Source organism: Drosophila subobscura, chromosome U (genome assembly GCF_008121235.1).
Source record: "Drosophila subobscura isolate 14011-0131.10 chromosome U, UCBerk_Dsub_1.0, whole genome shotgun sequence".
Lineage (NCBI taxonomy): Eukaryota > Metazoa > Arthropoda > Insecta > Diptera > Drosophilidae > Drosophila > Drosophila subobscura.
This window is the reverse complement of record NC_048534.1, coordinates 22,924,218-22,945,514: the sequence shown is the minus strand read 5'-3', so window position 1 is coordinate 22,945,514 and position 21,297 is coordinate 22,924,218. Positions and strand designations below refer to the sequence as shown.

General features: G+C 44.0%; 2 protein-coding genes across 2 annotated transcripts; both read right to left on the bottom strand.

The window, feature by feature from the left end:
- Nucleotides 1-4,980: 4,980 nt before the first annotated feature.
- LOC117902710 (protein timeless) lies at nt 4,981-17,431 on the bottom strand. Its single transcript, XM_034814273.1, has 15 exons — nt 17,305-17,431; nt 16,780-17,006; nt 13,981-14,213; nt 12,349-13,918; nt 12,143-12,284; nt 11,572-12,077; nt 10,894-11,092; nt 10,696-10,823; nt 10,485-10,638; nt 10,268-10,420; nt 9,855-10,206; nt 9,310-9,592; nt 9,144-9,245; nt 6,077-6,502; nt 4,981-5,582 (listed from the first exon to the last, which is right to left on the bottom strand). Exons 3-15 carry the CDS (start codon nt 14,075-14,077, stop codon nt 5,492-5,494), a joined length of 4,203 nt encoding a protein of 1,400 aa, XP_034670164.1. The 5' UTR covers nt 14,078-14,213; nt 16,780-17,006; nt 17,305-17,431; the 3' UTR covers nt 4,981-5,491.
- Nucleotides 17,432-20,051: 2,620 nt separating this feature from the next.
- Nucleotides 20,052-21,239, bottom strand: LOC117902375 (trypsin-1). The gene is made up of 2 exons (XM_034813693.1): nt 20,711-21,239; nt 20,052-20,650 (listed from the first exon to the last, which is right to left on the bottom strand). The coding sequence occupies exons 1-2, from the start codon at nt 20,977-20,979 to the stop codon at nt 20,089-20,091; spliced, it is 831 nt and encodes a 276-aa protein (XP_034669584.1). The 5' UTR covers nt 20,980-21,239; the 3' UTR covers nt 20,052-20,088.
- Between the last annotated feature and the right edge of the window lie 58 nt (nt 21,240-21,297).

Here is a 21,297-nt window from a genome sequence, read left to right as displayed (position 1 = left end):
GACTCTATTTCTTATTCATATGTCAGAAACTATGAGCAATCGAGTGTCGAAATATAAGACAAAGATTGTCCATTGTGTTCTATTCCATTCTGCAAAAGTAGATTCTAACATTCCATTTAATTCTCGTAGAAATCACCTCAAAAGGTCTGCATAAATGCTTGCAAAATCAGCTTATAGTTTCCAGCATTTTAAACAAAGTTAGAGGCTACCTTCATGGGCATAGCAAATGCAGATTCATCTTAATATTAGCAACAGCAAAACCATTACCAATTAGAGCATATGGAGAGGGCTCGTACCCATAGCCAAAGACCCAAAACTGAGCCTTGATCGGTGATAGATTTTCAGCTGCTAACATCACGCACTCGACCCTGTACTTGAGCCACAAATCAGAATGAATTCAGTTCACAGTCTTCTTTTGAGCACATCTATTTCCGCTGCTTGCTCACAGTTTTTTGTTTCCAATTAAAAATCGTGGGAATGAAATTTGCATATATGCAAATCTGCGATGTTGGAAGACAGTTAAAGATTTTGGCGAATTTGTTTCATTGTGGGTTGTGCTTTGGTTTTGACATTGACTCGGGTGTTTGTAACAATTTGCCCAGCTTGTCACTTGCCAGGCGGAAGCTGTTGATAGGTGGAGGTGATGGGATGGTTGATGGCTCCAAAAAGTTGGCGAAAAGATTGGCTAAATGGATGAAACCCATTTTTATGGCCGAAAAGACTTGGGCAACAAACATAAACCCCGCTGTGGCTGTAACCAAATTTGCTTGAACAAAACTGTTGCCGAACTGTATTTAAATTTATTCTGCTCGGACCTTTTCTTTTTATTTATTTGTTGCTTGTGTGGACCCACCACGTAGTCGGAGCAGCAGCTGTAATGCCAATGGCTTTATTTCGAATTTGAATTCGATTTCGATTTGCAGCCTGACATTTTCCATTTCAATTGCAGGTGAACTTTTATCGATGGATGTCTCCTGGGGCCTGGGGCCCAAGACCGAGAGCGCTGCTCACTCAATTAAAATTAATATGCAAATTAGTCTGTCTGCCACCGTCTGACGTCTGTCAGGCTGATTAAAGTGCAGTTTCAATTTCGCATTCAGTTCAAATCGAATGAGAGCAATCCAGCGGACATTTGTAATTGTCAAGCGAAGTCGCTTTCGATTTCCCCTTGCTGTGGGATGCCAGAATTCCCCTTTGGATTCTGTACATTCTCTCACACAATTTATGATCTGATATTTAGCATATTTCCGCTAAAAAAGAACCTGGCAAACTGGTACACAATGTTCATAAATAAGCAATGATTCAGCGCTGCTTTAATAAACAATAAAAAAATGCTCGTACCATTTTATGCAATTTTCGACATTTGACTTATAGACAGTGACATTTTTTAAACAGAACAAAAACATAATTATTGTCGTTTTTTTGTTGTGTTCCTTTTGTAAGAACTTTCGTTTGACAGAATTTATATAATGAATGCCACAAACGGGTTGCCGTACGTTTGCCGCTTCTTACCTTCACTTTTGTATGGAATTTAATTTAATTTAACTTTTTGTGACGTATCCGTATCAAGTCTGCTACTCCCAAATATTTTGTACACGCTACAGCTGTAAATACATATTTATATATTTGTTTTTTTGTTTAAACACAAACAAATTTCACGCACCATATAAAGGATATTTTGGGGTATATACGGATGATCCTTTCTCTGTTAGCACTTCCACTTCCGCGCGATAATCCTCTTTTTACTTGGGGGGAAACGCGTTCGCGACGCTTGCGGTTTGAAGCGGTTTGCTCCACTGAACCACTTTTTATGCAACGCCAAGTAGAAGTAGCCAGCGACGCCGACGATTGCACGAAGTCACAGCCGAAGCGTAAGTCGATTGCAGGCTGCGCTGCGCCTCGCTTCGGCTTTTGGTTCCAGTCTCCGCTGAGGCCGGACTTTGCTTGGATATCGATTCCGCTGATGGGGTGCAAATCGACTCGAAAATACGAATAGAATTTAAAATCTTATGCAAATAACCCATGAGATTGCCATCTCGAAGCACTTGCCCATGGCCTTTGTTTCGGGCTAATTAAATTTCGGCCCGCAATCAATTAAAGTCCACTCCCCCCCCGGCCAGCTAATCATGGTTATTATTTATGGGCATTGGGATAAATCATGCTTAAATTGCACTATAAATCTGTTGGCCACTAAACTAAATCGAAACCTGCAAAAATCCGAAAACTCTGTGTGTGTGTTTGCCAGTGGCACTTTGGAATTGGTTCAACATTTCATATTTCAAATCGAACTCGAACTCGAGCGCGATCCATACAAATCGTAAATTCAATTTGTGTCGCTGCCTTTTTTGTTTATATCTTTATTTGGACAATGGGTTTGGCGGTGCGAGGGTCTATCATGTCATAGACTATATTAAGTGTCTGCCATGTGCATGTACGCTTTCATAATCCTCCGGCACTGCCTTTGCCTAAGGCTCAGTCGCAGTCGCAGTCGCAGTCTCCTCCTCGGTGCTGCTTGATCTGGAACCTCTAGAGTGGATTGTCTGTCCTGTTTTTTTGGTGCTGTTGTTTCCACCTCTAAACCGTCAAATGCCTTCGACAATGTACCCCCAAAAAGTGAGTGTGAATTATTGCACTTTGTCTTGACACGACTTTTGCCGACTTCTGCTCCTGTCGCTTCCTCTCCCTCTGTCTGAAGTCTCTGTCTCAAGTGCTCCCCATATCTGTTCCACGTCTTGCCAAATGTTATCTAAATGCCTTACATTTCCCTCTTACATAAATTATGGCCCTGCTCTTGTGTTACTTTTTATGTTTGCATGCCTAAATTTCGATATTTAGGTTGGGTTGTCTTGCTGCCTAAATATCAAAGTTATTATTGTCGGGGCTTGGAGGATGGTCGATGATTGTTTGGGCATAAAGCGAGGGGTAGGGCATGTGGTGGGGGCATAGTGAATATTTGATAGAGAAAATGCAGAGCGAATTTAATTGAAAATTTATTATATTTTTGGTTAATTTTAGTGGCTTCATTATGAATGAATTCTGAGAGAAGTGCATTCACAATTTGCAAATATTTTTAAAATCTAAAAGCCAAAGGGATGACCAAATGAGTTGCAGAAAAGTTTCCTCTTCAAATACTTACAGATGGCCAAACGTATAAATAATAAACTGATATTCCAATAATTAATATCTCCCTCAAAGTCTTTTACTTCCAACAGAACCAAAGAGTATTTGGAATGCCTAAAGTTCCCCTTCCTGGCATCTGCAGCCTCTCTTTCTCTTCTTGCTGTTGACAATAACTATTTGTGGGATTTGTGCATGTGGAACAACAGCATTGTCTATGTATATTACGTATGTATATAAATTATAGCAACCTGTTGCCTGTTGTTGCCATCGTAGTTTGTTTTCTGTTGTCGTGGCCATTTCTGAACTTGAACTCAACTTTCAACATGAACAAGTTTCGCGATTCGCGGACGGTACTCATTGTGCCATTTAAGCTGTGGCATCTTTGTATTTATTTATCTCTTTTTCTTTTACTTTCAAATCGCAGACACATTGATTTCCTGTTCGATTTGCATTTTCGGCTGCTTTTGATTCGGGCTCGGATGCGGATCCGCACCTATTAGCACTCTGGGGTTTTTTTTTCTTCAGAGTAATGTGTTTTGTCACTTTGGACTTCTGGCTGTGACAAGTCAATTGACGAGTGGCGACGTCGGCGGCCTGTCAAAGGTGCATAATGCGCCACAGACACGCAAACTCCCAAAAGTCATCGAACAATTCCCACACAGAGCAGCAACGAGAAGCAAAGCAACACCAATAATAGATCTGAAGACGGAGGCGCACGTTTACAGCAAATAAAATTAGCTGCTTGTCTTGGTAATTGCTCTGAGGCTGCGGCGAGCTGCATCGAGCTTGGCCAGATACCAAAAACAATGGGGAGAATGCAGTCAACGGCAGTTCTCGGTCTTGGAAGACACAACAGAGACCAGGGCTGGGCGATGGCAGGAACCTTTGAAATCAGAACAAAAGCGGAACGAAGAATATGGAACTAGAGGCTTTAGAGCTCTAGGAAACTTCTTTGAAGCAAAAACTTTAAATGGAACTTTATGTTGATTATAAAACATATATTGATGGATTTTGTATGTGTTTATAATTCATAAAGAGCTTGAAACTCTTGCTTAGAAATCTCCAATGAGGAAATAAACAAAGTAAAACGGAACCCAAAAAGCAGCCCAAATATGACTTTGATATGCGAACTGATTCCGATTCGGCTGTGAATCACTTCTGTACATATTTGTACCTTCCAAAATTATAAAAAACCGCTCTAAAAGCAAACGATTGAGTTAAGAACTGCAGTCAGTGATCGTGGTGGCCATCGAGTGTGGAGTCTAGGAGAACGGGGCTGGAGCTGGTGCTGGGGCTGGGGCTGAGGCTGAGGCTGTGACTGTCGTCTGAGCCATGTTGCAATTAACTGGCCAACTAAGCAGCAATTGGCCACAATTATTATTATTATTTCTTGTTGGACTGCGACTATGACTACGAGTATGCTTATGCTTGGGCCTTATGCCTACGCCGATTGTTGTGGCCGGGCACATTTTGGTAATTGTTTTAGCCATGTTTCGCCATTTATGTACCGAATATGTGACTGGCGACTGGCACTGTGCAGTAGATTTTGTATTTATAATATTTTTGTGTCTGTTCTGGCTGGCAGCTACCGTGCGTGGAGTCTCCTCGGAGCCCAACCTCCACACAATCAGACAATCCTTAGCGCAAAGTCAGCCAATGACCTTAATTCGCCGCGCTGGCCACAGCTCGTTTATCTTTTGGCTCCGCCAATTTGCTGCACATTATTCACATTTGGCTTGGGATTTGCTTGGATTTCGATTCCAAATAAGCGCCCGAGACACAGATTTGTTGCTTTTGCTACATAAAAGAGCTTTATTAGTGGAGAACAACATCTCTAAGCATAACTTATGGTAATATTTATTTATTTATAGGTATCTAGGTATAGGTATGTGGTGCACTTTTCTACACTTTTTGTTGTAAATATAATTCTCTCTGTGTGTGTGTGTGTGTGTGTGTATATTTGCACTATTCAACCAGGAACTGCCCATGTGATAGGTGTACGATTACGAACTACAATACGGAACTAAGTACTAAGCTTAAAATCTAAATTAAATATAATTTATGCTAAGAAAATAATCTTCTTGGGGGGCCACACCACCATCATGACTTCAGGTATTATCATTATTCTTTACATATCTGATTGTTCAGGTATTGTTTGTGTTCCCATATGTTTTGTGTGTTTTGGTCTGTAAATATCTTTCTGTGTGTGAGTACGTGTTTGTTTTTTCGTTTTATGATTGACTCGATTGTTCAAGGTACAGTTATTTGTCCAGCTTTGTTGGCCTCACACTCAATTCTCTTTCTCTCTCTCTCTCTCTTCACTCTCTCTCTCCGTTTTGCGTTCGTTTATCGCCGCGCGCTCTCCCGATTCTCAATGACAGCGTGGCACTCGGAACTCGTGTTTCTCATCCTCATCGCTCACATACATTCGCGTCAGATCGGAAGCCACCGAAACATTGTCGCTGCAATAATCATGAGAACATCATGAGTAACAATCTAAACACAAGACCCCAAACAAAAGCAACAACAAAAACCCCAAGCCCAAAATCTAAGCAGAATTTGCATCCAAAAATAAGAAAAGAAAAATCTTGAGAAAACAAAACCAAAATCAAATCAAATCAAGAGCTTAGATAATTCTTTTTTTGGAGTTGCCTCCCAATTTTGGTTGCAAATGGCTGAAATTGAATAATTGGTTGCCATAAATTTATGTGAGACACTGTTCAGATATGTGTGTCTGGCATCCCAGACATTTGACAGTCCGACAGTCGGACATTCTGTCAATGGCCCGGGCCTGGCACTTTTTTTTTTGTTGTTGTTGCGCAATCTGTCCAATTGTCAATTAGCTCTGATCGATAAACTCCCGTGGCCCGGCCTCTCTCTGGCTTTCTGGCTCTACTTCAACCGCTTGCTGATTGGGTGGATTCTGTTTTCGGTTCGCCTTCGCTGTGGAACTCACTTGATGATCTCGTTCTTGTAGACAGCCGCCACCATGGCGCTATACTCCTCCTCCAAGTGGCTGGCCCGTGCAAAGTGTGTGCCCGTGACCTCCAGCTTCTCGAACGATGACTTTATGGCCGCATCCTCCTCCACATCGCCCCGCATGATGGCGCCACCCACCGCGGTGGTGGTCATCAGTGCGCCCATCGCCTGGGAGTAGACAGTGCCGCCGCAGCCGGAGCTGCTGCTGTTCTCATTATGCGGTCCCATGATGCTGTGCAGGCGGGGCATCGTGGTCTTCATGGGCTTCATTGGACTCATGGGTATATTCATGGTGGGCATGGGTGTCATGGCCATCATCTGTCCCGTCTGATACATGGTGGGACACAGGGATCTGCTGCCCATGCTCTCATCGTCGCCGGTTATGGTTGCTGCACTGGAAATGCTGCAAATGGATGGAGGAAAACGAAAGGAGGGTTAGTGGGGAATTAAGAATATATGAAATATGTTTTCCCCCTTGCCAGTCATCACAGTTCGCTGCTCAATTAACCCTTTTGCTGCTCTAGCCCATAAATTCTCACACTTTCAACTTCAAGTGGCAGTGCCCGTGACTAAGCGCTCGGCTCTATTGGTGTTGAAGTTTTTTGTTTTGTTTTGGTAACTTGTTTATTTAATAATTAAACTGATTTATGAGACTGATTGATGGAGCTGCAGTGCCACTCCACACAGCATACAGCACACAACACTTTACTCCACTCCACTCCACTCTGCCAGGGGAGCAATAGGTGTCCATGTTGCACTTATTACTTTGTAGCTCCAAGAGCAACAGCAACAAATGCAAAATGTTAGCAATATTCGCCAGTCTCGCAGCCAAACCCAAAATCGGTGGCCAAAAGACCCAAAAGAAGGTCGAGAACTCCAGCTGGGAAAACCAAAGCGAAACATGCCTCACAAAGTAGTCTTCTGCCCCATGCTACTGCTGGTGTTTGGTGTTTGCCAACACACAGCCCACGGGCCACTGCAAAAGTGCAAGCCCGACGCTGCAGCTTTGACTTTGCTTCCTTGTGGGTTGAACAAACGAAATAGCAACAAAAAATAGCAACAAAAAAATGAGAAAAATGTCAAATTCAATTTTCGCCTGGCGTTCAAGTAAATTACTTTAGAAAATTGACTTTTGTCAACGCCCACGGCCCCAAGGTAACAGCGAGAAACAGATAAAGTGTGGCGGAGTTGCCTTGTGCCCACTTGAGTGTTAATTTGTCTATGGATTACAGGCAGAGAGAACCAGGAAATCTATCGAACTGCTGCCCCAATGATCTAACCAAACTATTGAGTCAGCTTTCCAGTTAAGTGGCTTTTTATATCTATGTCTCCAAGCTAATAAAAAAGAACTTGTTTTGCCCCATTTTCACATTTCAACTAAGGAACTCACGCACTGCCTGCCTGCCATTGCGGGGCTCCCTGTGGAGGCCTCTGACCGTAGTTGGGGCATCGCATAACATTTGACTTTTACTTTCCATATAAAAAGCAGTTGCAAAAGTGCAGTAGAAACACGTTTGAGGCTGCTGCTGCACTATCACACAATAAATAAAATAACAGCCACAAATATTTCCCAGAACGCAGAACGCAGAGACGAAAAAAAAGTACATTTTAGCCTTAAACTGGTTCAGATTGTTCGTAATTCGAAATTCTCATGGGGTCGTAGAACCGAAACCGGCTGTTGGCTCTTCTAAGGATGCAAACGTCACCAATGAGAGTGTGTAACCCTCAGCTAAATGTCAATTTAAGCAGATTGTTTTTTGTCGGCTCGATGTTCTCGGTGTGGGGTGATTAATGGGGGAGCTCAGATTTCTAATTAGTGCACCAACAATGGCCAATTTTGCGCTTGATTATTCGCTCAGATTATTAAAGTTAATGTGCCCTACAAGCTTAATGAATTGATTGATTTACACTCGCGCAGCAGCTGCAGCAGCAGCGGCACCAGCAGCTCTCTAGATTATCATGCAGACAATTTATGCATGTAGGGTGTGAGCTACAACCGACTCTCTGTATGTGGTAGCTATCAGATACGAACAGCTACAGCCCAGTCTGGCTCTCTGCAGGTTGCGCGTGCTAATCGCGATGACTTCATTTCGTGTTGCGCCTGTTGCGGCTGCTGTTGGGTGCGCTGACAGGGGTCAGGCCCATGTATCTCATGGATATCATTGATTTTTGGATAGCTGTTCGTCGACTATGCTTTGGTGCCTGCTCCCCCAAACACACCACAAAAACTTGTCCAAGGTGTAAATGATTCTTGCACGGACTACTTTGAGTGGGGTTGAAAGTCGAGAGTCTTGGAATACCCATGGCTAAGAATATAGAGAGAGGAATGTCTATGATGAAAAGTTCTTATTTGCTGCTTGAAATAATGTTCTTAAAGGTGCTTTGAAACATTCTAACTATATCCCATTTTTGCTGGCATTTCTCTTGCTTTAAGTAAAGAAATGTTTCGAACTCTCTTCAAGTGCTGCTCAAATGCTTCCAACTTCCTGCCGTTCCCCAATATTCCTTTCATCTTTATAACTGTAATCGGTATGTCCGGCTCTACACATATCGGCAATCTAAAAGTTTTTGTGTAACAACAAAATGCAATACATGGAAAGTCATAAAACCAAATGCAAAATGCTGTTCAACATGAGCGGCAGCCAAGGCAGGAGCAGCGGGTGATCGTGTGGGGTCCACCAAAGCGGATGAGGTATATACATACATACATATGTACATATGTATATGTATGTACATACATTTATCTAGTTAGAGGACAGCACAGGGGGGGGGTGTTCTAAGAGCCAGACAATGGCCAAAACGGAGCTGACATTTAGTGCGCAACTGGCGACAACAACTGTCAACACACGAAAGTAAATGTACGAGTCGGATTTAGGAGACCAGACGACATACCCCCAAACGTGGCTTAAAGTTCATAAATTTGCCATAAGCTCTGGCCCAAAGAGAGACAAGAAACAATATGTTTGCGGAGAGCCACAGAGCAGCTGCCGTGTGTACCATAAATCTGAAGATTTTCCAGCATTGTCTAGGTGGGGTTCACTCACCAATCACTGATCTCCAGCAGTGGACCCGAGCGTGGATTCCGCTTGCTGCGCATAACCAACTGCAGCCAATTGGGCACGGGAGGCGTGGGATCGGGTGTATATCTGGGAGGGAGAAAAAGTATAAATAAATATATTGAAGGTACAAGTTAAGGGTCTATATTCTTACCTAAGCATTGAGTTTGCTGACTTGACCCTGGGCACCGCAAAGAAGTCATTGTTCGAGCTGGAGCTTGAGTCCATGGCATGGGCCTTCTCCACGGCAGTGTCCACTTCGGGTATGAGGGATAGTTCCCCGTCAGTATCGGCCAGATCCACCTCCAGGCTGCTCTGCGAGCTGAGGGAATTGCGGGGGCCCGTATTATGATGGCAGCGTTGCATCGAGGCAGCACTGGCCGCTGCACTGGCCGCGGCGGCTGCTTCCATTTCGGTGGCATCGAACTTGAGGGCGTCTATAAGATCGAGATGGAGAGAAAGGAGAGAGGCACAGAGCATATCGAGATACACACACAAACCACAGAGACACAATGAGAGAGTGAGGCAGGTAGGTGGGGGTACGGACTCTGGAGGAGGGGTGGCGGTCTCATGACCAACAATTTTGAAAAATGAACAAAATATTTACATGTACATCACCCCAACAACATTGTGAGTAAGAAGTAGGAGCCCTTGGCGGGGGGTGGTGGGGATGTGGGTTTCTGTGGGACTGAAACTCACGTTTATTCACGGCTCCCAGCTTCTTGGCCAGCTCGTACATCTTCTCCGGTGACCAGTAGTCTGGTATCCTGGCAAAGATCGAGCCCGCATCCACTGGCAGCTGAATGCCAAGCTTGTGCAGCAGCAGCACAAATGGCTGATACAGCATCGTGGCCGACTGCTCGTTGTTCCACTGCACCACAGGTATGGACTTTTGCTTGATGATGTAATGATAGGCCACCGGCTCCATAATGTGTGGCATCTTTCTGCCCGACTTGATGTTCAACTTGATGTAGCAGCACTCTAAGAGCACCTTCTGCACCCATTGCAAGTGCTGGCTCTTTTTGTCTTTAATGATTAGATCGAGAAGAATCTAAAGAAAGAGAAAGATTTGCATTAGAAACGACTCTTTGCGGGGTAAATCGTTAAAGTACCTGTATATCATCTGCTGGCCTGCCAAAGCCGCCGTCCTTCATCTCTATGCCCGATTCGGTGGTCACCGATGTGGGTGTTGTCAGTAAGGTTCTCTGATATTCAGCATCCTCATACCTCATAAGATCATCGTACTCCAGCAGGGTAATGATATCCTTTAAGAAGATTAAATATACTTATAGTTAAAGCTCTTTTGATTGTTGTTGTGGACTTGCTTACCTGTTGCAGCAGCTGCTGAATGATTGAAATGCGAGATTTCACTTTATTGCCATTGTTGCTAAAGAGTCGAACGATTTTTCCAACCAAATCATTGGTGCTCTTGCTCTGTACATAATACCAATACAGCGTATCCATCTCATCGGCATTCCAAGAGCTAAAAGAGCAATGTTTAAAAAGAGATCCAAGTAGAAAGTGTCACTCAAACTCTTACCATATTGTATGCTCCAGATTATGCTCCTTGGTCATCTCTGTCAGCGATGTTGTGGGTATGGTCATCGGTGTTTTGGGTGGTGTATTCATGAACTTGTGTATGACATACTCGATAAGATCAGACCAGTCCTATGGAGTAGAATTAATTGATATGTAAGTAAGGCTTTCCAAGGGCTAAAATGTTCATTTAAAAACTTACATCACATAGACTGTATTCTGTCTCCCAAATGCGTGAATATGTCTTCAAAATGATGGGTTGAAATAAGACACCAATCTGTCCCAGATCACCACCCACATGATGCATCATGGTGAAGATGCAATCGTTGACAAACTCTCCATTGTTGCTAAAATCCTCCAAAAGGATGCCATAGTAATGCATTACCTCCAGAGTGGCAAATCTGTAAAGAGAGATTGAAGAACTTTTTATTTCATACGTTCGTTCTCTTTTGTGGTGTTGTTTTGCGCTCCGTATTTTCGTTTCTCCCAATTACTCCCTAACTATTTTAATACTTTCACCTATCCTAATCCGCGAGTGCATGCCTATTATTTGTTTACAATTAAAATAGATTCAAGTTCAGTTGTGCGTCGGTCAGTCGTTTGTTTGTTTTGTTTTGTTTTGTTTCTTTTCGTAAGTACGTCCTCACATTTGGCCGCTCTCTTGTAGTCCCGTTTGCTGCCCATCACTCTTTCGCTTTCGCCTAAACGTAAATAACTGTTCTTTCGCTCTCGCTCACAAAACTTTCGGTGCAGAAGCGCGCTCTCTCCGTTTAGCTGTCGCTGCAACTGTTCTTCTCTCCTCTCTGCGCTCATTTTTTTCCGATTCCTCTTTAAGCGTTGCAGGGGGAGAAAAAATAAAGTGAATCTCTCTGAAACTTACTGTGCAATGTGCTGTGTTAGATTTTCAGTCTTCTTTCCATCCAGCATTGGTCTCTCGTCCAGAATGAGTAGCAGTATGTGATTAGTCACAATCAGATCCTGCAGATACTGTTTCGAGTGAATGGTGGGATTGAAGCGGCGCAGCAGTAGCACAAACAGACAATGCAAATCGGTCATGTCCGATATTTGGATTTGCAGCTGTCGCAGATGATCGCGATCATCGTCCGAGAGATGCGTAACCTTATTGTACGTCTCGATGGCCTGCAGGAACTCTCTTATGGCTGTCACCAGCAGATGCATGCGCCGCAGATGGGGCTTCAGATCACTGTCCCGTTGCCTGGCACTCTGCTCCAATTGCTCGCACTGCATGACACCCTCGTAGGTGAGGTAGCTGAGCACATCGTAGGTGAGTATGGTGTCAATGTGCTCCATGTCCAGCTCCAGTTGGGCAGCAATCTTCAGAAAGTACGTGACCAGCCAGAAAAAGTGCGACGTATCAATGGGTAGCTAATGGGACAATATCAAATGATTATTTGGTATGGTTAAGTATGGCTTTGGGGTTTCGCTCTTACCGTATTGGAGAGCAATTGCGCGTGCAGCTCCTCCACCAAATAATTGTAGCCCTTGAGGAGAAAGTCCACAGTGAACTCTTTGAGTAGATTGGCAATATCATCTTCAGTGGGTATATGCTGCACAAGTCCCTTCATGTTGATGCTGCAAAAGGTAGAGTGAAAATTAGATTATTAATTCTGAAAGTGAATCATCGATGAATACTCACAGATTACTCTTGCTGCGCTTCACTAGCTTCTTGCGTCGCAGCTCCTTCTTGTCGAGGGGAGTGAGAATGTGACGCTGTTTATTCCTGGGCTTTGTGTTGCATGGCGGCTTCTGATGCAGTGGCTTGCCCTGCGGCATGTCATCATCATTGCTGGAGGTGGACACTGATTCTTGGTTCTCCACCTGCGTGGCATAGCCACAGTCGGAGACCTCCGACTGCGAGGAGGGGCACTCTCGCTTCTGGGGACAACATTTGCCCTTCGTCAGCTGCAGCTTGCCGGCATGTGGGGACTTTTGGCTTAGCTTGATGGCTGCCACATAGGCGGCATAGCTCTGGTGCTGGGGCGGGGCATGTGAGTAGGAGGGACGACTGCCGACGGGCAGGGGTGCCCGGAATGGCATGATACTGGTCGATAGGGTCGTTGTTGTTGTGGTAGTGTCGTTGACATTGTCAGCTGGTTGTGTTATAAGATTTAAGGGTTCCGAGGCAACGGCCGCTACCTCGTTGTCACACTCCTCGTCCTCCTCCTCATCCTGCTCCTCCTGCCTGTGGATGAAGTCTGATTCCTCATAGTCCTCCGCATCATCCATGGCAGAACCCATGCGCTCCTTGGCCTCGATGGCATCCTGATACTCCTGACCCTTGCGGCTAACCGCCTGAAGCGTCGCTTCGGTGCCATCCCTTAAGGCCTGCTGCCGCTCCTCCGGCGTCTCCTTCTTGCCACACAGGCTGCTCATGCTAACGCTCATGCTCATGCTGAGGCTCATGCTGATGCTCATACCATTGCCCTGGCTACCATTGTCCGATGAATCCGATCCAGTGGGATCCGAAGTCAGCATGGGACTCGACTCACCGCTGCCCTGTTTCGGGGGTGTGGTGTTGCTCTCATTGTCCTCGGAGCTCTCTGACAGCGAGGCCTCGAACCACAGATTGAGCAGCTTCTGGAGTGTGCTGACATGCTGATCCTTGTAGATCAAAGCGATCAGCTGCACCATGGTGACGCCCCAGAAGGAGCGCTGCGGACAGGTCATCAGGTAGATGAGCAGCTTGTCGATGCTCTGGATGAAGAGATTCCAGAGAATGGTATTTTGCATGGTGATGCCATGCGGATTGTTCGACTGCATCATGGGCATCACACAGATGCCGTGCGTCTCCGGTATGTGGAGAATGTTACGCAGCAGCAGCAGGCAATTGTTGATCTGATCGCACTTCTGCGGCGACAGCTTGGCATCGGACTCGAGAATGTGCTTCATGTACTCCACGACGCTCTTGGTGCTCCTGGCTTCGGTGAATGCCTCCTTGCTGGTATACAGCAGCTTGTTCAGCTCAAAGATGGTGTGACGACCCACATCCGTGCGATACATCACATCAACCGAGAACAGGCACTCCACGGGCACAGTGAGATTCACCAGTATGCGAATGACAGACTCCAGCACCGCATCGTCCTTGGCATTTTCCAGCAGTGGAATCAAATCGGAACGCACATTCTGGCCAAAGCAAATTGCACGACGAAAGGTGCGCAGCGTTTGATCCTCATACGTGAGCTTGTAGTTAATCTCCTCTAGAATGGCTAAAGAGGGGATATCCATCTTAAAGAAATCGTTCGATGCCATTTTCCCTTCGCTTACTTACACAATGCATTCGGGCTGACCACGTAGGTGTCACCCTCCAGGGACCCCAGCGAAGCGAAGGCGCTGTGCAACTGCGGTGTTGCGAGTAACCAATCCATAACCTTTCTTCTTTATTTTATTTATATAAAATTGTAGTCGTGTTTAATCTTGAGCTGATCTTGAATGATTCCTGTGCTCATTGTCAGCTTTGAGCATGAAAGTTAGTCCAAATAACTCACAAGGGAGTTTGTGTAACTGCAAATAAAGAGAACAAAATTGATCATAAGAACTATGAAATGTTTGATTAAAGTCTTAAACTGTGAATGTTTAACGATGGTTTCATTTTATTTAATTAATTCTATGTGTGTTGGTTTTTTTGATCAATCTTTTAATGTTGAAATTAAAGTGAAAATCGTTCTGCAATTTTTTTAGAATTTAATCTGTGAAATGTTATTGAAGTCATAAATTGTTGGCATTAAACCGAAAACTGTTTGTGCTCAGTGTAAACATCAGCGTTGCAATCGGTTACCTTTCTCTCGCAATTCCATGCAAAAAGCACAGTAGAGAACCATGAGAAGAGGAGGAGATGCCGATAATACACAAATACATACATATGTACATATGTATGTACATAGGTATGTACATGCTTACATACATGCATGTGCATACGTCGACGCGGCTGCGGCTTGTGCCGTTTACCGTCATTCTTATTCTATTCTTTTCTCGTTGTGAAATCAAGTCGAGGCAGGATAGTGGAAATATAATTATTAAAATCTAAAACGAAATTGTTTTCTAATATAAATCATGAAACTAATTAAAATCCAAACATATCAAAACATAAACCATTCATAAAGCCTTATACAAGAAATTCCCACGAATAAAAAGCTTGCGTGAAAAGGTCAAGGGACTGAAACCAAAACCAAAGGCAAAAGCCAAAAAGTTCTTTAAGAGTCGACTGCATGTGACCATCGAATGCTCACGACATGCAATGTGCAGCAGTGGCAATAACCACTCGTTGCAGGTTTGTCAAATGAATCGAACTGTGAATCCCATACACGTGCCCAGGTGCGTGCTGCCCATTTACCACCCATCGTGGCAGGGTAGCCGAGAGCCACATCTGGAGGCATATCGAACAAAGGAAATTCCCAGAAACAACACTTTCCCCAAGTTGTAGAATTCCCGAAGCCTGAAGCCTTCACCCAGTCAAAGTCGAAGTGTAAGTCGGTGGCTGAGGCAGATGCACACATAACCAAGGAAAAAGCTACGAGAGTAGAGGCATGTAGCCGCATGTGACTCACACAGACATTAAAATTGATTGTGTAAACAATTTTCCGCTCGAGGGAAGGTAGGGACGGACGCTACCGTGGCAACATTGACAGGTCGAGTGGCTGTGTGGCAGTAGGAGAATCTGCAACAGGAGACGGAAACATTTGAGGCGCTGTCGAGACCCCCCATTGAGATATTTTTAGCGCTTGAATTGGCAGCAGGAAAATGTTACCAGCGCCTGTGGCTGCCCCCCCATTATTGTGGATTCTTCTTAACTGACTTTGAATTGGTTTTGTTTCGCTTTTGTTCTGATGGTTCGGTCGATTTCCCCGGCTAATAGGTAGAAAGCTGCTGAATGGCAGTCGGTAGGTGGCACGTTAAGTGGCACGCACTTAAAAATGCATTGATGAATGGAGAGGAAAATTTCCAATTGATTAAGTCAATTTAAAGGGAACAGATTTTTAATATGAGGTGTAGAAGGTATGGAATATAAATTAACAAGTATTTAAAAGGATAAACGTATGGTTTAATGAAGATTAAGAGAATGATTTAAGTGATAAAAGAAATGTTTCCAATTAAAGATATTTCCAAGATATAAATTAGATTTAATCAGAAAAAGTTATCTTGTTTCAGTAAAATGTACTCAACTCTCCTACACTTTAATAGGAGTTTCGTATAGATTTACATACATATCTCTTTGCAAATATATTCTCAAATTTAGCATAATTTTACACAACTCAATCCATAACCACCAATCTCCATCGAGAGAGAGAGAATTCCATGCAACCCCAATACCATTTCCGTCGATTGGTTATGAAATCATAGAATGAAACTTACATAAAACTCGCAGCGAAGCCATGAACAAGACAGAAAAAAAAGAAACTACAAATGATATGCGCATTGGCTTCATGACTGGAACTTCTGACTGAGAAAAAGTTACAAAAGGAATACAAATTTCATTCAAGCTATTCCACTCAAGACCTACCTGGCGCTCTGGCGTTCTAAACGGAATTCACAGATGGATGGATAAATAAATAAATAACTATTTGGCAAATCAAATGAGCCTGAGACAGGGAAGCTGCTTAAAAACCAATGGTTGGAGGAGCTCCTAGCCAGTTACTGTGGGTCAGTGGGGCAAGCAAAAGAGAGCGACAGCCAAGGCAATTTCCCCCCAATTCGCTGAATGTTTGTGGAACTGCTTTTGACAGCCAATCAACTGAAGGCCAAGCCTCCAATTCTGTCAATTGCAGTCAGTTCAATGACTTACATAAGATATTGGGTACTCGAGCTGGGAGTTTTGCTGAGAGTTTGGCGATTTTTCCCAATTCTTGGAAAGAATGTCACAAATATCTACGCTTTTAAACTCCCCTTAACATTATTATATTTTACAGCAAAACATAAATTTAATTCTCTTTTAAATCTAGCGCTAAATGAAAGCTTTTATGTCTCAGCTTTTTTGTGCTTTTGTGGGATACGTGAGTGCCGACTGTGATAGGTCGTGAATACCCCCATGGCACTGGTTTTAGTATTCTCTAGGAGGTTTTTTGTCTCTTACCGGATTGTATTCTCTTCTGGTTCCGTCTGGGTAATATGTCTAGTTTTCTACCGTGGTTTGTGTGTGATTAAAATTCTTCGAAATATGTCTGGTAGATTTTGTTGAGCGTTTCCATGCACTTTAAAGGTTTCGCTGTTTGTAATTGTTCAAATATATATTTTTTGTATATTTAAATTGAAGCAAAAATCACAATTAATATTGTGAAAATTCTGCTGTGTTGTGTAGCTCTGAAAATAGTTTGTAAATAATGGATATATCGATTAGATTTATAGAGTTGATTATTGTTTCACAACTGCATGGCTTGTGTCTAACGCCAGTTCTCACTAATAAGAGTCAAAGTCTATCACGTATAACACAAATTTAATTACACATTTCTCGATTGTTGCTACTGTTCATTCACATAGTCAAAACACGAATATATTCACACACTTTTACAAAATGTAAATACTTTGGCTCTGCATTTAGCGAATGCCTTTGAAATGATTTTACTTTTTGCTGCCTAATTTATAATAATATGAAACTTACTATCAGGGTAAGCCGATCAAATATAATGGATAAATACTTTGTGTAATATTATGAATATTTTGTATTATATTTCAGGGAGTATGTTTGCTGTTGCGCGAATCGAACCGCTTTGATGGAACTCTGAGAGTGAAATGCTACTTATATTCTGCGTGTCGCATATGGTAGTCAGACTGCAGCCGCAGCCGCAGCCGCAGCGTCGCAGCACTCGTTGAGCAGCCCCAATAACCCCCGAACACGGCTGATACACCCACACAAACAAGCAATATTCTTCACTCACATTGCAACCGCATGAGACGCCAAAGCCGAAGCCTCAATCCAGAGCCACAAGTTGTCGCCGGGCCGGCCCCCCCCGTTCCTGGGTCGTGTGTCGTGTCTCGTTCGGGTGCCGTGTGCCGCAATTGTGTGGCGCTGTGCCAGTGCTGCTCTGTGTGCGGGAGAGCGGCGCAAAGTTCTGATTTCTCCCTCTCGTTCTGACTCACGGAGACAGTGCCCCCACTCACGTGTAGCGGCAACGTGCGGCACGTTTGTTTGCCTACTGGATGAGAGTGTTCGATAACCATGAATAACAAGGCAGCAACAGCTATGCCAGCAAGATAATTCGCATGCACTGGCAAAAATATGATATAATTGGATCAAATAAAGTGCAATCTATCCGAAAGTGGGGTGTAAAAGATTTTAAAAGTTATGAAAATGAAGCAAGAATATCCTCAAATTCACTTATACCATTATATTAGTTACTATCTTGGTTATAATCTCAAGATTCCAGCATAAAATTAATTACTTTATTATAAAATTCTGTCCATCATGTTTTTAATCATTAACTTTCGTCATCTATTAAATTTCTTCAAAATATTAAGGTAATTTCTAATCATAGTGTCTATTTTATATTATTGGAGTGCACTGAATTTAAGAAATACTCTAGAAATGCAAATTTAAATAACATTTTAAACATTTTATATTAACTCAAGATGCCATAAACACTTATTCCATGTAAAACAAATCATACCTAAACTTGCATTGAAAGTTCTTTAAAGCTCTCAGAATTCCTGCAAAGTTTCTCTCAGTGTAAAGTCATTGCTTTTTCATAGCTTTAAACGTTTTACCCTTAGCTGTGAACGCAACGGGAGGCGATTAGACACGATTCGCTTCACTCTTCCCATAGGCTTCGTTGCCTCTTCATTTGTCGCACTGATGTGTGACAAGGGTGTTCGGCTTTCGGTTTTGCCTGAATGTATGTAGATGACGTTGCTGAATGCTGATTGCCGACGGCTGCCTTCTGTTGCCTAATCCTCTGGCAGGAAATCAACAGTTGGTTCTAGAACACAAAGACGAGGTGGGAGGGAGGAGGAGGTCTACGCACCGCAACAGAATGGGTTCAATACCTTGGACTACGCTGTACGGCGCGAGAGCCCCCCAGAATGCGACGCGCCGTCACCAAAACGCGGCTGCAAATGAACTGTGGGGATCAATGGAATGGGAATGGGGCGGCGCACTTCTGCTTGTCGCTATGTAGCCCACCTTGGGGCTCTCAAATTTCTACTTACATACTGCACACGTTGGAAACAACAAACAGGCACTTGACAGCGACTTGGTCCGAATGATGTTATTCAATCATGTGAATGAATATCTGTGTGTGAGTGTGCTGTTGTGAGTAGCTCCGGTAGATCCATTTTATGGTAACCGAAAATGCTTGAGCGAGAATGAAAGCTTGAATGAAGAAGTTGGAGCATTCAGTTCTGACTTGGCAGCAGAAAAACATTCCATTGGAGAATATCAAGTCTTGTGCTGAACAAGATCGCAAGGGAGTCAAATGTCAAGTGCAGATCATTGATATTAATAGTGTGTTAAATAGCAAAACAGTTCTTTCAAAATCCCTAATATGTATATATCTAGATATTATGATCTTCAGTTTAAAAATAAAATAAGAGTAAAATATAATTTTTATGTACAGAAATTAGAACCTCTTGAAGCTCAGAACAGAGTAGAAACTTTCCACTTGGGTTCAAGTACATAAGCAAGTTACGTGCCTTGCCCCCGTGTGTCTCCATCAAGGGCGTACTCATATAAATATCTATGTATATACAATATAGCAGACCATAAGGAGAGTATGGCAGTGGACAGAGGAACAGCTTGGAATGAGCGAAAAACTAAGCATCCCTACAATGGGATTTTTTTGTGTGTTTCCGCGAGAGAATCAAATTGCATCATATACACTTTTTGGGCTAGGAAAGTCACCGAGTCATGCAAACAGTTTGCGTAGGTTCGTTCGATATCGTCGCGAGCCTGCGTAGTCCTTGCGTTCGCGTTTCCTCATCCGACGCAAACACAGAATCGTCACCTGAAGATTGTGCGCCAAAAGGTGAGCAGAGAACTTTGCTGTTTTTTTCTGTATTCTCTTAATATTGTTCTTTTTTGCCAGTAATTAAAGCCAGAGAATACCAGATACCTTTATTGTTGTCTCCCCGTTTTGGGGTAAATTTCAAAATTGTGCAACTCCCGAGCGGCATGGATCGCAATGGAATTTCATGTACCACATGAGTGCGGCAATACTGGGAAGACGAAGCACAGGGAGCAGGGAAGGCGCTGACATGCGCCGTAGCAAACGGCGTCCCATGTGCCGGTGAAGAGACTGCCGCCCCCCGCGAAATGTGCAGATGAGGAGGGGAGAAAGACAATCGCATGTCTGGCAAGTACATTGTGTGCTGGCAACGTGTGCAAGGAAACCTCTCGATGGAAACGCCCCCCTATTAAATCGAATGCGCTTTATTGAAGAACTTTTGTATGCTAGACGCCGCTGTGCTCCTTCACCCAGTCGCGGGCAACTGCCACGCGCGAGTAAACGCCTGGATAGTCGGGCTTGGCACAACCATAGCCCCAGCTGACAATGCCCACTAGAACACCCGATTCACTAACCATCGGGCCGCCGGAGTCGCCCTGGCAAGCATCCTTGCCACCCGCCATGAAACCGGCACAAATCATACGCTCGGTGACGCCACCATACTGCTTGTACTTCTCGCTGCACACCTCCTGGTTGACCAACGGCACCTCCACCTGTCGCAGCCACTCGCGCGACTCCAGTAGGTTCTGGGTGTTTCCCCAGCCACTCACAAAACAGGTCTCCCCGTCCATAAGCTGCTGCTCCGTCTCCGGCTCCGGTAGTTTGATGGCCTTCTTGGTCTCATCGAATTTAATGGGATGCTGCAGCTGCAGCAGCGAGAAGTCATAGTCCACATTCGAGAAGTTGAATTTGGCATGCTGCACGATTTGCTTGACACGGAGTAGCTCTCCACTGCGAGCGAACTCCGAGGTGCCCAAGCGAATCTTCAGACGATCCGCAGTCTTGCCACTGTATCAGAAATAAACCGAGTTAAACCCTGGCAGAGAGGAAGGTGCCATCCATACTCACTATGTGCAATGTGCAGCGGTCAATATCCACTCCTCGGATATCAGGGATCCACCACAAATGTGACTAGAAGTCTGCAGCGATACCTGATGTGGCGCATCAGTGATATTGATGCGATGTCCACCCACAATGCGTCCATCCAAGCGGGGTTGTGTCTTCAGGAGTGTATCCTTTAGGGAACGCTGTCGCATAATCGGTTGGGGTATAAGGCAAACGCCAGCAAACACCAAAAGGCTGCACTGCAGCAACAGAAACACACGAAGACTCAACATGTTGGCACCAAAGTCAAACTTTGCTTTGGATTCGTTTGGCTTTTGAGGCCTTATATATGCTCTTGCCTTAACGATAGCCTCCTACTGTGCCGCTAAGACACCGCTGAGGCGCTTATCTGCCGAATGACCCACAAAAACAGCCACAAGAGAAGGTCAGCAAAGGGAGGGTTCGAAGGTTTTAATGCCCTTTTATAACCGTAGATGTTCCACATTGCCACAAAACCATCATACCCCAACGTAAGTCACAGAATGCAACGTTCTTTGGGGGGTTGGCTTATGGGATGTGCTCTCTAAAAATAAAAATTTCTTGGCCTTGGC